Source organism: Centroberyx affinis, unplaced genomic scaffold (assembly GCF_046629955.1).
Source record: "Centroberyx affinis isolate AG114_WGS23_722 - 3 ecotype Tasmania unplaced genomic scaffold, CSIRO-AGI_Caff_v1 ptg002092l_1, whole genome shotgun sequence".
Taxonomy (NCBI): Eukaryota; Metazoa; Chordata; class Actinopteri; order Beryciformes; family Berycidae; genus Centroberyx; species Centroberyx affinis.
Window position 1 is genome coordinate 702 of NW_027280418.1, and position 17,022 is coordinate 17,723.

The 17,022-nt window shown below is 39.3% G+C and overlaps 1 protein-coding gene across 2 annotated transcripts; it reads left to right on the plus strand.

Annotated features, from left to right (window-relative positions):
- Window positions 1–1,484: 1,484 nt before the first annotated feature.
- On the plus strand, window positions 1,485–14,912 carry fam49a (family with sequence similarity 49 member A). Of its 2 annotated transcripts, XM_071531530.1 has the most exons (11): window positions 1,485–1,496; window positions 4,384–4,463; window positions 7,539–7,660; window positions 8,606–8,711; window positions 9,358–9,494; window positions 9,696–9,773; window positions 10,336–10,452; window positions 11,291–11,370; window positions 11,696–11,822; window positions 12,055–12,125; window positions 13,756–14,912. In XM_071531530.1, the coding sequence occupies exons 2-11, from the start codon at window positions 4,394–4,396 to the stop codon at window positions 13,817–13,819; spliced, it is 972 nt and encodes a 323-aa protein (XP_071387631.1). In that variant the 5' UTR covers window positions 1,485–1,496; window positions 4,384–4,393; the 3' UTR covers window positions 13,820–14,912. The 2 variants fall into 2 exon arrangements, with proteins under 2 accessions (XP_071387631.1, XP_071387632.1); XM_071531531.1 differs by lacking the exons at window positions 1,485–1,496; window positions 4,384–4,463 and adding an exon at window positions 4,832–4,916.
- The last annotated feature ends 2,110 nt before the right edge of the window (window positions 14,913–17,022 follow it).

The window sequence follows — 17,022 nt, forward strand, 5'->3', positions numbered from 1 at the left end:
AACATTTTTAGAGCACCATTTTTTTCAACCTGACCCAAGTTGGCACCTGTAAAGGGCATTAGGTAGGGAAGATAATGACTTTTCTCTCTTAACAGATTTGTGTATGTTTTAAAACATTTGTATTGCTAGTTCCAGTAGTTGCTCCCTCATCATGTTCTCCACAAAAAATATGCCTGTGTAGGGTACATGTGTAATTCCCCTAGAATAATTTAACAACAAATAAATAGGAAAGAGGAAGAATAAAATCTCCAGATTTTCAGGTTAGGCCGGATAGAGAACTGGTTGAGAAAGAGGAACAAACACAGGAGTGAATTTCCCAGCATAATGTCTGTGTGACAAACAAGGTCTTCCCCAGACAGTGTGGTTTGTGGTCCTGTGAAACTCAGTGGATATAGCCTGGAAGAGTTATGGGTTTGATTCCCAACAGGGACACATAGAAAATATCTGCATTCATGGTACTGTAAGGCAATTTGTGTAAAAGCGTTTATAGTATTCAAGGGCTTACTATCCTCACAAATGTTCTGTTTATGCAGATATTTGTCAACAGGATTTGAAAGATGGCATAAAAATCACAAATCAGCCTTTAACAGGGATATGAGTGATTATCTGTAATATATTATGCATTGTACCACCCTGTCCGAAAGGTGGAGGCAGGAGGAGACTTCATTACTCAGTGGAAAACCAAATAAAGGCTTCATTTAGCAGAAACATTACCAAGGCCCCTCCTTCATTGCTCACTCTTCACTGTCTATAATGTCACTGGAAGGAGTGGAGATGCCAAAGAAATCCTCATGAACATTGTGGATTTTGCTTTTGCCAGGGACAATAACACCTCCAAGGCCTTACTTTTGGAAAAACCTGGTTGGTGACGCTGCCAGAGTTTTGTGTGAGGATTTAAAGTTGAAGAGAGAGTCCCTAAGAGCCCACAAACAACTTTTATGGACTATAATAACTCACTGTACCCTTTAGATGATGATTTGCTTCACCGCATTAGCTGTTGGATTGTATACACTGGTCTTTGCTCCAGCTACCCAGTATTGTTACTATGATAACCAACCAAACATGGCACATTGCCTTGAGTAAATATGCAGAAGACGACATTGCCATCAGGGGATGTCTGGATCAGAGCTTGAATCATTATGCACGCATAGACAGTAGCATGTTTTACCCAGTTAGTATGAATTTTCAACAGTCCTGTCAGTCTCTCTTCATACTATTTACTATGCTGCACTCTAAAACACTTGCTCACTCTCATGATGTCAACGTCCACTCCTCCTTTTTACCTCCTGCGCATTCCTCTGCGTATATATACTCTACTGTACTTTCAGTTTGTTTGGACTGGAGGCCTGCCTGTTGTTTTTTCATTTCCGCCTCAGCTTCTCGAGAGACAGGAAATAGTAGAGCAGGCTGCTGCTGGAGCTGGTTTGTGTACCTCAGGGGAAAAACACGGAGTGGACTATGTTGCCACAGGATGTCACTGGAGACTTGAATTAGGGGTAGGATGCATGCACATTGGTTTACCTGCTTAGAGTGAAAAATACTGGTCAGATTGTTGATAATTCCCACTCCACACATGTTTCTACAACTCTGGGTAGTTGTGTATGACACTGACCAGTCTTTGATTTTCCCTTTTTTGCCTTGACTGCTACCCCAGCCCTATGAGAAACACCATTGTTATATTCTGTGCCTTACATACAGGATTATAGGGTGTGTAGCTTGCTAGTTGTGGTAGAAGTGTTTGGTAGTAGACATTTTAAAGAGTGAGAGTGCTGAGAGGGGGAATGGTATCGCTTTTGTCAGCTAAAAAAATTTGAACTTTAATTATTTTAGGGAAGGTTTTGGATTTTTCCACTTTTTCTGCAATAACTCTTTGGATAGTTTGGAAAGTTTGTTGTTACATCGCTGAGACGTGACAGCAGTTTATTTATATGCCCATACACCCACCTTTGCTTGAAAGCAATAAGTTCACACCCCTAGTAGATGAAGTAGGTTGTGGGAACGTGGGTACAAAAAACAAAAAAGTAAATTGCAACAGTTCATCACAACATAACTTTTGGAATGCATTGAAAATTACAAACTGAAGACATATAACAGTGTAAGAGTAGCTGAGGGTCTCTTATAGGCTTGAAGTTTTTCTTAACTTGTGATACCCTTTCTATAATGAATGAAATTGCTAATTAAAATCGACTGTTACTGAACTATATCGGCCTACTTCTTAACGTTGGCTAGTCCAGGCCAGAATTTCTCAAACTCATGGCTAGGAGACCAGTGACTGTGCTAGACTTTTATTAGTTTTGATTTCAGTGGACTTTTATTATCACATGGCCTAAATGCTCTGTCAGCGGTCTGTTTACCCTGCCAGGAAAAAAATGTTGGGGGGGGGACACTGCCCTTGGATGTTGCTGATAAGTGCTTGGGATAGTTGGGCTATATGTTATACAACTGGCTGTCAGTTTTAATGGTAAGTGGCTACCTGAGGGCAGCAAAACTACAGTGTGGCTGGAGGTTAAGGCAAGTGAGATTGCTGAGAAACACCAGCCTGATGTATTTGTTATAGCCGCAGGTTAGGGTTAGTGTAGGAATAATGGAGCTGTACACTACTGCAGGACATGTACCAACATGACACCACTACTACTACAGTACTGTAATCGCTGTCAGTGAAATGTAATGTGAGTGAGCCATGGTCCAACACCGCCCCCTTCTGGTCAAATGTTTTATCTAATCAGCAGATTGATAGACAGACACATCAGGCCTATGATTTCTTAAGATTTAAACCTTTGTAGATATAATATGTAGGCTATTTTTATGTGGATTGCAGCTCACACATGAGAATGTCTGATGGGTGTACAATGAGGAATCATGATCATCATGACTGTCATGATTCAGATATTGAAAGCGCTCTGGGGACTGTGCAGAGAGATGCAGTGTGATCATCATGTGCGCACAGCAACACACTGTCTCTTTTGTGGGCACTTCAGACTGTGACCAAAGTTTGGGGAAGTTCGGTCTGTGTGTGTAAGGTGAAAAGAGCGTCTGGTTTCCCAGCACAGTATGAAGGATTTTCCTTTTTCAGTTTTTGCATTTAAAAAAGAATTTAATTCAATCTTCGAATCTAAAGCTATGTGTTTTGGATTGATGTTTAGTATTGTTTGACCTTATCTGAAACTTGACAACATACACATACACTTAGAGTTGTTCAGTGTTTAGATATGGGTTTTATTGCAAGAATAAAAGTGAGGCCATCCACAGCTTCAAAAATAACAGCTGCTATTTCTACAAAATAATTGCTGCTGCAAAAGTAAAACACTAAATCATAGAATAGCATTACAATTATTAACTTTATTTGGTACCTTTCTTAGAAAATAGTAAGTCTTGCAGGATCCATCTCCATTTTAATATTTTAAAATAACTTTCAGATAACTTTTTTTCTGGCACAAAGTGAATATAGCATTGGAATGAAACGTTTGAACCCAACGAGGTTAGGCTATGCCCCGCACAATCTCCATGACGTACTAAGAGGTTCTCCTCTTACCGTAATCATGGCCTCTTACCATGTAATGCTGAAGTCCTGCTGTTATTACAGAGTTTCAGTGACCACCCTCCATGCCTTAGGAGGTAGACTCTCCCCTGGAAATTGCTACTTACCTTCTGCCTGTTGCCTCTAATGAATTTTTTTATAGAGCGTGGCTGCCGTTTAGGACTCAGTCGCCTCTTTTGCCACATTTAACGAGGCCTAGATCTGAAAGAGCTGAGAAATTGGTTAAAAAAAACCTCCAGAAATTCTGGCCAGCAAAGATGGGAGAAGATTTTGCATTCTCAGCCTCTTTACTGACCAGGACACACACATACACACACACACATGCACAAACACACACACTCACACTCACACACCATGCAGGCACATCAGTAAGGGGAGCAGATCTACTCCCCTTGTAATCTGTTGTTTCAAGAGAAAATTCAAGAAGATTCTCAAATTCTCTGTTTTGTTTTAGGAAAGATACTTGGCTAAATACTACATTGAATAACTACTTGAAATTGTGTTGTGCTATTGCTATATTTAGGAATTTTAGAGGGTGTCAAAATTTAATTATATCGCAGTAATGCACACACCACACACCAATAACATCCATAACAATTAAACCTGAACGGGCTGCAATGTTAATGTCAATATGCTCTTTAAAGCTGATGAAATTCATCAGAAGAAATTGAAACAACCTCTGTTGGTACAAGCGATATTTGGGTGATGAAGATGTTTTCAACTTGCTTTCAGTTATCACAAGTGTCCCTAGACCATTAATTAGACCATCTCTATGTTTTGTGTAAAAATGTATTCATGTCTTTTGTATATATGTTGTTTTTTTACCACTGTATTTTGACCATCAGGTTTGCTGGAATGGGTAACCTGCTAAAAGTCCTAACAAGGGAAATAGAGAACTATCCACACTTTTTCCTGGACTTTGAAAGTAAGTCTGGGCGGAGGAGTGGAACAGAGGGAGAGAGATGGGAAGAAAGAGAGAGATGTGGAGAGGGGAGGGGAGGGGAAAGGTGTAACCCCCTCAGCTGTTTCTTCTCTGTCAGCAGGTCTCTGCTCGCGATGACGAATCCACGAAGGAGTCTGCTTATGCTCCTCTCTTTTCCCCCTCGCTTCCCCCTCCTCCTTTTTCGCTCTGTCGTGACCTCCTGCTCTTTCGGCTCTCAGATCTCCCATCTCTGTTCCAGTAACTTATGGATGTATTTTTTTTTTTAACACCACACACTTTTTTCTTCCTCTTTCTTTCTCTCTGTTTCTCTCTCTCTCTCTCTCTTTCTCCTTCTCGCCTTTTTTCTCTCTTGCAGAAACCAAATGGGGAATCTGTTAAAAGTGCTCACTTGCACAGAGCTTGAACAGGGGCCAAACTTTTTCCTTGACTTTGAAAGTGAGCACAGCTTCTGCCTGTCCTGCCTGTCCTTCTGCCTGCCCCCCCTCTTCCCTTTTTCTTCTTGTCTTTAGCAGCTCTGTCCGGTCAAAGGTCATTCTATTCAGCTATTCAACAGTCAACCTTCCTCCTTTTGAATTTCTAATGCAGACTGATGGCTGTTTTTATAATCCATGATTGATTTGAGTGCGATTTTTGAAATTGGAATTTCAATCGCTCTAGCCTGGGTTGAATAAGAATGGAGCTGACCCTTGACCTTTGCTATCTGCTATTACTAACTCCTCTGCATGCCCCATTATGTGTACTAATAATAAAAGACTCCCTTGCTGTCATCTAACCAAAAATTTGATGTTACATAATGCATTTACTAACAAGTTATAGATAAAGATCTTCTCTCTGCCACTGAACCTTGTTTCCCTTTCTGCACAGCACTGTTACAGAACTATCAATTCATTATATAGACATTATGAGTTCATTATATAAATATGCAATTAACACAGAAAACATTCATCCATATTCATCAGATGTAGAAAATGTCTTCTGATGCATTCTAGTTGTCATACTCCAGCCTATATTCATTGTTAGAAAATATTAAATTCTAAATCATATTAGTGTACTTTCTTATTCTACTGCCTTATAATGTTCACATAATATAGACAAATTAGCTGGACTTTTAACACGGTAAATAAATCTACTTTGGCCTTTTTCAAAAACCTCCTACAGAAGAAACACAAACGCCTCCACAGTGGCATTTCAAGTTGTCTCACAATGCCGCCAACCTCGGGCTTTGTTTGTGCAGCAGAGAGGAAATGATGGAGTGGAAAGGTTTTGAAATGCAAAATAGACCCCAGACACACAGCATTTTAATATCAATGATGTTCTATATTTAGAGTAGCTCTTTTAGAGTTTGACTTTCTGTGTGCATGTTAGCCAAAGCTTACGTCATTATCTGAGATGCAGAAACCTTGTATCTCTTTTTTGTTTGACAGCTTTCATTGTTTCACACGAGTATAAAAAAAAATGTTTATTGACTCTTCAACCAAACCAAACCAGTCTGAGCTGTGAAAATGATGGACATGGAGTGGGATGCCCATATATATTTGGATTACTTGGAGATGTATGGTTTCTGCAGAACAATGATGATAATTTAAAGGAGTTTATCCCATATCAAGGCATAGAGTGTATTCCTACTGTAGCTGTGCAGGCATTATGAAACAGAAAGCCAGTCAAACCCTTGTTTATCTGTAGATTGCAGGCATGGCAGAGTACAGTAGAATTTTGTTTATTTAAATTTCAGACTTCTAAAAATATATACAGAAAACACTATGTTCTGTTCATAGGCAGCAATTGTTGACATTTTCTCATATAGCCTAAATGAATTCAGCTAAAAGCGTTTGAATAGAGCAATCTGGACAATTGATGAAAATGCCTATGCATGCATTATTTATGTATGATTAGTGTTTGGTCCAGAACTTCAAAACATTTCGATTATTTTTTTGCACCCATATTGTATAAACTCGGTTCTACTGTAGCTCCATGGCTATCCAACAGCTTGCTCCAGCATGCTTTGGATGAGAATTCCCTGCAAACAGCCTGACGATATTTCACTTCAGTAGAGCATTTACAATTTTCAACACACATGCCTCCATACGAGTTAATTAACAGTCAGCCTTCAAACATTGCTGCTATGAAATCCATAGTCGCCTCCAGAATTTTGTGATTCTTATTGTCACTAATTGTAAGCAGGAAAAACGTACTCCTTGAAAAGCCTAAAGCAGGATACAGAAAATACATCTTGCTCCAGTGTGTTCAGTTGCTCTATAGATACATTCAGGGCACTTTCAGTTTTGCGTAGACTCTCAGTCATATCGATGCAGTTCATGTGTGTTCGTAGATGTTTGCAGTTTTGGCTTGTGGTTTCAAAATAAGGCCGTTACTATGGACACCCAAGGCAGCAAGTGTTGGTGGCTGACTGTTGAGGGACACAGTATAATATGCTGAATGTTTTTGTATTCCTGCTTTATATGGTTTACATGGTTCCATTTTTGTTCAAAAAAGGTGTTGTCAGAAAGAAATTAGCAACTTTTGATAAGTTACTTTTTGGTGGCAAAGACATTCAGCACACATGCCCCCCCATAAGTGTTTTTCTGGCAATTAAAAAATACTATCATCATTAAGTATTTATTAAAAGCCATTTCACATCTATGCAAATCAAATATGTGGTGCAAAAATGTAAAAGTTAGACTAGAAATGATAAATTACTGCACTACAGTTAAATCTTTTGTAGAATTAAAAACAACAACAACACAAAACACTTGTAACATCGATCCTTGATGTGAAATGGCAAGAATTAAGTGTTGTGTAATGTGTTTGTATTAACCTTAACCCATGCTGACTGCTAGCTTAGCTAACTGTTGTCTTTGTGTGTGTGTGTGTGTGTGTGTGTGGGTGTGGACGCACGTCTGTTCATGTTGGTTTTCATATGCATATGTGTGTCCATATGCACGTTTGTACATGGGTGTACATGGGTGTACATGGGTGTGCCGCTGTCTGTGTGTGTGTGTGTGTGTGTGTGTGTGTGTGTCTGTATCTGTGTGTGTGTGTGTGTTGTGTGTGTGTCAGATGCCCAGCCGACGGAGGGAGAGCGTGAGGTGTGGAACCAGGTGAACTCGGTCCTCCAGGACTCTGAGAGCATCCTGTCTGGTCTGCAGGCATACAAGGGAGCAGGACAGGAGATCAGAGATGTAAGCAACACACACAGAAACTAAACACTCCAACTATACACACAAACACACACACACACACACACTATACCACACAGAAAAACCTCTCAAGTGAAACTCACACAGTGAACACAATCAAACATCAGTTGATAAGACCAGGCAAGTGTCAAAGCTCAAGAAAGTGCAATAGAAACATCACTCACCAGTATAAAATACAAAGTTCCTATACAGACATAAAATGCTACATTGCAAATTAAGCAATGTATCTGCAGTTGTTGAATGTAGGACTCTAAGGCTGCCTTCACACCTAGCATGTTTGGAGCGGTTTATTCAAACTCTGGTGCATTTACTCCTTTTGTTTGGTTCATTTGGGCAGGTGAGAACAATGCTATACAGTCTCGGGTGGCACCAGATAACCACACCGTGATGCCTGAAAATATGAGTATCAGTTATTTTCCAAGAGAACTGTAGTGTGCTTTGTTAGGAGTGAGAACATAATAATAACATAATAATTCAAACCAACTTCAAGAAACAACCCCGAAAGGTAAAGTTTTATGGATATAAGGAGGTGGATGTTGACATCTGATAGCCAGCAGTTACTCATGTTCGGAAAGCCTAGCATAACAAATTGAAGCAAAGACAAACCACTGTCTGGACTGATGGTTATATTCAGCTATTTTCTTATGTGTTTTTAGCTGGTATGATTACCAGAGTTTGAGTCAAATAGGCACGAGACCGAGAAACTCAACACTACAGTATGCTGGATTACCAGTTTATCTCCATAGATAAAGTGAAGAGCAGGCAGGCAGAAAGAGTTGCACAAGAGCACAGAACAACGGTGTGTGTGTGTGTGTGTGTGTGTGTGTGTGTGTGTGTGTGGTATACTCGTTGGTTGATGTAACCATCATGACGGCCTCAGACTGTGGATGTTTTCTGATGTTGTCCCACTGTTTGTGTCCCATCCAGGCTATACAGAACCCCAGTGACCTGCTGCTGCAGGAGCGAGCCTGGAACGCCGTCTGTCCGCTGGTCATCAGACTCAAGAAGTTCTACAGTTTCTCCCTCCGACTAGGTACAGTCGCACTGTGGAACAAAACGTCTTTCACTTGGACTTTGGCATTTCCAGTGGCAGGAAGACATTTTTATTTTTTCTAAACAGGACGTGCTCAAAGCCATAGTCATCATCTTATTTTGAGCCTCTTCCATCAGACAGATTATTTATAACCTGGTAAACATTGTATTTTGAGTTGAAACGGATTATCAGAGCTGCAAGAAAAGTGTTTCTTCCATGCAAAAGTCAATCTCTTCAGCCATCTATGTGAATAATATACCTAACATTACACAATTATGCCTAAAAAGAGTGTTGATGATTTGAGGAACAAAATTATTTTACTGCACTTGTGGAATCTTATATCAACATCTTGGCTTATTTCAACTATAGCGTACATTGTAAATGAAATGAAATGTATCAGTATTACTAATATGCCAATAGTCTATGATTGTTAACTATGGAAACTAAAATCGTGTAATATGATTATATGTAATTAATCGTGCAGCTCTACTTCTCTTAACCTCTCTAAAATGTGTTTGGCCAAATAAGTTCTGAATTGGAGCTTTAATGAAATTGCAGCACCAGTTGTTTTTCAGTGTCTCTGGGAGAGATGTGACACCTACACAGCACCTAACTTACTTACTTGTCTGCATGTGTTTGTCTACAGAGGAGGCCCTACAGAGTTTGTTGGAGTGCCTGACCTGTCCGCCCTACACGCCCACTCAGCACCTGGAGAAGGAGCAGGCGCTCGCCAAACAGTTCGCTGAGATCCTCCACTTCACGCTGCGCTTCGACGAACTCAAGGTCCGCCGGAAACGCTGCAAAACAGAGCAGTTAAACACACACACACACACACACACACACACACACACACACACACACACACAGTTTCTCAGTCACTCCCCTCCACCCTCATTCATTTACTTAACAATGTGACTATTTTTGGTAGCTAAATGCAGTATTGTCCAAGCTTTGACTAGTTTTGTTTTTTTTCGTTTCCCTCAGATGAGAATTCCTGCCATCCAGAACGACTTCAGCTACTACAGAAGAACCATCAGTCGAAACCGGATAAACAACATGAATGTGAGTTGTCTACAAAATGTATATTATTTTAATTCAGATCTGCATTAGCTGCCACTAAGGTGACAACCGTTCTTCCCGGGGTTCACGAATCCACATATTTATATCTGACTTTGATATTTATTTTAGTATCTACAATGCTTTCTCAGTCTAAATCGGGAAACAACCTTAGAATGACATAAGAAAGGTTTTTCTTTTTTTAAACAGAGTCAGGGAAATATATATTATAGTATTATAATATTGTCAGAACTCTATTGGTTGCTTATTAGTGTTATGGGAGTTTAAGCTTATTAAACTCCTAATTAGCTCCTCACTCTTATTCAATTGTTCAGATTTCATAAAAGCAACAAAATCAGTATAAATATACAGATCAAGTTACAGTTATATTTGACATTTTTCTAGCAGTGAGGACACATTTCCAGCAGTTAGGGGAGCTGCCACTGCTGAATAACTATATGGGACACACTGGTGTATTGTTCATGGAAAAATAAGTCTGGTAAAATAAACTCCTACTCCCATGCCGACACCTCTAGTTCGTCTTTGTTGTTTGCTTCTGTGTCTACAGCTGGATATCGAGAATGAGGTCAACAACGAGATGGCCAATAGGATGTCTCTGTTCTACGCCGAGGCCACGCCCATGCTTAAAACTCTCAGCAACGCAACCACAAACTTTGTGACAGAGGTGAGAGCGCTGCCAGTGTGTCAATGTTGTTGCAGCTGTGAATATGATAAACTTGGCCTACAATCACAGTTTAGTGTTATTCTGTCTGGTCTTATTTCATAGAAAAGAAAAAAAAAATGTTTGTACCTTTTCTCCCCTGCTTTTATTTCTTTACCTAGGACTTCTCTTTCATACATTATCTTATGAGGGACAATAATATCTGTCACATCTGTTGTCATGGTGCTGTGGCTCTGACTCTTGCAGTCCCTACCATCAGTTGCTTATAATACTGGTAATATAGGAATTTAAGATGATTCTACTGTTGCACTCATTGTGTGTTTTTTGGGATGAGAAAGAGCTAAATTCCTAAAATCTGAATGTAAAAATCTTGGTGACACCTGGTCACATTTCAAAATGTTTCGCACTCTGTTGCATTAATTATCACATTTCTCACATTTCCTTGTTGGTGAGAAAGCAGAGCATCAAACTGAAAACCCTGTTGAGTTTGGCTTGATTTTGCAAATCAACAACTTGTCAGTAATCATTCTCTATGCAGTCTAATTAACTATTATTGCTTTTATTACTTTTAACTTTTTATTTATCCAGGGAAAGTTGGCTGAGCAGAAACTCGTCCTGTTTTCCAGCAACACCTTGCTTCACACTCACACAGTTACACACATTCACACCATTCAGCTGCCCGGTACGACTGAAAAAGAGCAGGCGTTCTCCGTCCATCTTCCCTGGATAAATAAAGATTAAAGAAGAATCACAGTGTCTCAGGGTTCCGACGGAAGAAATGGATAATCAGTAATAACCTGTCATTGATTATCATGTGTCTGTTCTGTGTCCCCTGCTCCAGAATAAGACTCTTCCACTGGAGAACACAACAGACTGTCTCAGCACCATGGCCAGCGTCTGTAAAGTCATGCTGGAGACGCCGTGAGTCACACTCCTGTTTACACTTTCTTCACACACACACACACACTCACTGAGCAGGGCTCCCGCAGGCCTTGAAAGTTTTTGAAAATGAATGGATGCCCTTGAAAGTGCTTGATTTTATGCTACCCAAATTTATATACATACACCCACACACCTGCAAATACTCTCATTTTAGACACTAACTGTTTCTCCTTAGTTTCCCCTTAAAACATTCTCATTTCATGTTCCCTTCTTTCTCTAATCCCATCTCTCTCTCTTGCGCATTCTCTCTGCTTTCTCGCTTCTCTCTCTCTCTCTCTCCTTCCTTCCTTCTTTCTCTCTCTAGGGACTATACGAGTCGTTTTAGCAGTGAGGACACCCTGTTGTTTTGTATGAGGGTCATGGTGGGTGTCATCATTCTTTACGACCACGTCCATCCCAACGGAGCCTTCAACAAGTCCTCCAAGATAGATGTAAGACACACACACACACACACACACACACACACACACACACACACACACACACACACACACACACGCATGCATGCACAAAACCGACATGGACACAAACTTTTTTTCCTCTGTGGCGGTTTGATCCCCATCGCAAATAATGAAAGAACAACATTTTGGACCGTGGATGTATTTCTGTTTGCCACTCTTTAGTTGTTGTACTCTCATCCTGACTCTGTTCATTTCTTCCCAGATGAAAGGCTGCATAAAAGTCCTGAAGGATCAGCCAGCAGACAACGTAGAAGGCCTCCTGAACGCCCTCAAGTAGGTTCACTCCCCTCACTTCAAATGCATGGAGAAGGAGTGTTTGTGTTTGGGTTTGCCGATACTGGGCTTTTATTAAATATGGAATATCGGCTAGTCGTCTGATCCCTGACCACAGCTAAAAACAGTCTCAAAAACCTGTAACAAATTTTTATTTTCTTTGCACATTTTATATATTCATTTAATTCAAGTGTGTTTTTATGAGGTAATTCTTCACTTGAAGGCCTAATTTAGCTGAGTTTCTGCTACCATTGCATAGGTGTAGTGGGTCACTTTACCTTAAAGAGCTGCTAACCCTAAAAGAATTTCATTAGTGTTTCAATGGAGAGTTTTAGTGTCACATGATGGTCAAAATGCTGTTTCAGAGGCTTTTCCACTCTGACAAGAATATAATTCCTAGGGAAGTACTAAATACATGTGATTTTTGGGCATAAAAAAGATCATATTTAAAGATATTGAATATTGGCACAGAATTGGCTATCGGCAGCTATAATACAATAGTATCTGCCTTGAAAACCCCATATCAGTCAAACCCTAGTTTATCTACCCTGTTCCTAACCAGAGTCTTTAACTGGTGTGGAATTATGGGGGGTGAATTCACAGAATGTATTGATTGTCAGGGATCAAATAATAAATGATTATATGGGCCCTTTCCCTGGCTAATCAATACTTACTTAATCAGACAAGAAGGAGCCAACACAACAGAATTAGCAGTAGCTTCTGTCTTTACTTGAACAGAACAAAACCTGCAGAACACCAGGGTCAGAGTCAAGTCAATCATAAAAGGTATTGCAATAAAACAGGAATTGGGTAACGCAGAATCATTAGTTATAGGAACATCCAAGTCAATATCATTATATCATGAAATAAAACGACGAAGGGCCAGACAGCGTGTAGATTATCTTCTCTCTTCTGGAGATCTTCTTCTCATCTTCTGTCCCTTCTGTACAGAGTTGGCATGTCCAGAATAGATTTCTCCTCGTAAAACTCCTCGCAAAACTCGATTACCGTATTTGTTGGAAGTACGTTTTAACGGATTTATGGCCTCTGCTGTCCCGTCCTGTCGCCACAGTGACCGGTGTAAACTCACTGGCATGTCAACAATGTCAAAATATCCTCCTGTCTTCATGTTGTAAACTCGAGACATGACTCTTGCTACAGCTCCTGTACAAAATAGTTGCCTGTCCATATGTGTGTTTAATATTTGTGAACCTCCAAAACCTTACACCCATGAGTCTGTTAAGCTGCTTAGCTGACAACCCAGAGTTCTTATACATATGAAAAGGTTAATTTGGGGGGAGAAGACATGGGAGTCCTGCTTGGTAGGCTAGTATTTCAGCATATTACGTGTGTGTGTGTGTGTGTGTGTGTGTGTTTCCATGTGTCTGTCCACAGTGATCCTCAGTGGGGTCATAGGTCACATATCTGAATAGGCCCTTGGGACAAAATTGAATCCACGGCCTTGGCTAGAAGAGACATGCCTGTGATGAAGGGCTATATAAATATACTTGACTTGATTTAGGTGTTGGCGGGCTCTCGGGATCCTCTGACCGCCTCGTTGTTTATTTGGAAGGTGACGGTATTTCTTGACATCACACTAAAGCAAACTTTGTCGTTTGTGTCTCTTCAGATTCACCACGAAACACCTGAACGACGAGTCCACTCCGAAGAACATCCGAACGATGCTCCAGTAACGTTTGCTCTTTTTATATAAATAGATATGAAGAGGATCAATGCGCTGACCTCAGAAAAGATGTATATGTTTACATTATTTAAAAAAGACTCGATGTTAATACTTGTGTGTATTTGCATAGTCATTCCCTCCAAGTCATTGAAACCCACAGAACATGTACCATCTACTTTGCAAAGAAAATCAAGACAAAATATGAATTGCCTAAACCGTTAACAGCACAAATTATGGAAACCTATCAGCCTTATATAGCAGAGCTTTGCAAGCAGCACTTGGAAATCCACTCAGTGAGAATAAAGGAACAACACAGCAAAAAAATGTCTAGCTTAACAAATTGGGCTGTGTCAGTGTGTTAAATTTGTATTTTTCTGAAAAGATTTGCCAATGCAATGAGTGAATTTTACAGATTTTAGTCAAATTCGACTTGATTTTTTGAAGTAATTGACATTATCCTGAAATAAGTGGAAAGATCTGCCTTGTATCAAGATCAAAGATCAAACATGTTGAATAGTATTGGAGTAAGTAAAATGATCTCATCGTATTGATTTGTTTTTTCACTTGGTGTACAAAAAAATCTGATTTTCTGACAGAATATGAGATCAATAAATGCTTTGTGAAGATGGACATTTTTTACAGTGAAGGCCTGAACATTGTTGGTTCTGTTAGCAGAGAAGGGATCAGTTGGTTTGATTTACATTTGGGTGACTGGCAGGTTGCACTTTTTTCAGCTGTTTTGTCTGTCCTTTATGTGCAAACTCCACCCCACCTGGCGCACCTGGTGAAATAAATCAAACATCCACTGTAAACATAAAACGCAAGTTGATGTCACAGTTTTCCATCCTTTATCGGAGAGGTTATGATGACGGAAAAGGCAGTACATGTCCGCCACAAGAAATAAACCAACCAACCAAATGTTTTTATTTAATTGTTGTATGGCAAAGCTCTGAATGATACAGTTATGTATTTTGTCATGTTTGAAGTGAGTTTCTTTTTCTCTTAATCTATGTGGCTTTTGTATCAAACAGAAAATCCATTTCTCTAAAAAAGAAAATTTGCAAAAAATAGCTTTAATTCTGAATAAATTGATTTGTTTTTAAGTAAGAGTAAAAAATGCTTTCTGTGACGTATATTTGATCTCTGCCCAGGTAGGGAGACGTAGGTGTGATGATTCTTATTCTTTCCTTGTAAGATCTCCAGTCTCTTTAAAAGGCCTCAGGATCTGTTTCCAGGCTGGTTAAAGGAATAATTCACCTGTTTTCCATGTGTTCGGTCACCACTATCCGGCTTACCCATTATTTATATTACTGACTTTTGAGTTCATTACTACAAACCCGATTTGGTCCTGCTGTGGCAAAGTGTCTTCTGAACGTCAATCAACGCCCAGGATCATTTCATAGCCCAAGTGAGATTTAGAAATAATATACATAGTATCAGCGTTTCTCCCTCTTAGATGTTAAGGTGCATCCATCACATACAATTCCTGATCTCAGCTCTTAGGCTTTGTGTGCCTTTTTCATTACAAGGCAAACACTGAGAAACATTTCAGGATCCAGAGATTTTGCGTTGTAATGAAACTCGGCTCAGTCTCAGCTAAGGGTAATTAATTCCTTTTAAGACTATTGTTTGTCTTGCCTTCAATCGATTCTGTCTCTTGTCAGTGATCATAGACCAAAGGGGCATTATATTCTGTATATTACTGATATCTAAGCTCAATCTGTTGTGTACAATTGTGTGTTTGCCTCATTTTACACCACGGACATCCTTGACTATCACTCAAGGTTCCTCTGTTTGCAGCAGCAGCCGCCCCGACTTACACAAACTAACCTGTTCACAAGGTCAGACAATCTCATTGTTATTATTATTATTGACTGTGCATTGTATTCAGTGAATTATGGTTCACTTTTTGCTTTTTGTGAACTCTTATAGTCGGTGAAGGCTAAACGCAGAGACAAAAGATGAGAACTAGTGTGTGTATTTAAGGAAGCGTCTAACGAACATCTGAACCAGTTTGTTAAATTAAATCAAACCAATGTGGCTTTGCATTTTGTCAGAATAATCCTCAACGTTTTTTAGTATTCACGTTGTATCTCTCCCATAAAATGTGGGGAAACGATGAAGTGTAGTGATAATTGAGTATGTGGGTATACCGCGTTTTCGCCGTCCTTTATATCCCAATAGTAACTTGGTGACTCGACTACACCGCTGTACCATCCTCCTTATTAAAATTTGAACTAATCGCCCCCCTGATCACTTGTGTATTAAACATGGAATATATGGAAATGTCTGTGGCTAATCAAGGGAGCTCAACATTGCCTTAAACACTTATAGTCACATAAGCTGGCAAATATTAGAAGGACTAACCTGTGAAAACTGTTACTTAATAATAATAATTACGTTTTATTTCTTCTCATCAACAACACAGAGTTAGTTTTGTTTCTTCAAACTGAGCTTCATTTTATTTCATCCATAAAGCCATACACACTCCTGCCTTTTGACAAACTGTACTCACATTAACATTCGATTAATTAACATTCAATTAACACGTCAAGGCATCTACCATGCATTTAAATATGTTGTCAAGTGTTTATTTTTTTGATCATCTTTGTATTTAGTAATATATTCTAAGTGTGTGAGCCATACTTTGGGTTTTGGATGCAATGTTTTATATGCAAAGAGTGAATACTGTACATGGACGAGACTTTCCGAGACGCAGAGCGGAGTGTACGTATGATATTGATATTGATATTGTTCATCTGACTGAAGTGATTTTAAAAGTCTTCTGTTGAACTTCTGTCATGATTGAAGTACACCAGGCTTCGTTTTTTTTTTTCTACTGTGTGTTTGTATGCAAGAAGTTGTTTTGAATATTGAGACGAAATCTCATTTTTGTCGTTAACTGACAGTTATTGTTTAATATTTTTTGGAGCTCTGACTCACTGTTCATAAATTGCTTTGGCTTTGTATTTGCATATTGAATGGGATGTGTGGATTGGAAAATAAAGGTGGTACATTTCTTACGCTGACTAGGTTTCTTTTGGCTTCCTTATTTACAATATATGATTCACAACAAATACAAGCCTATAAACAAATAAAATATACAGCATCTTGTCTGTAAAAGTTATCATTTTGACACCCAAACCAAAAAGCACCATAATTTGTTTGATAATTTCATAGCACTTTTTTTCCAAATAGTGGATAGCTCATTTT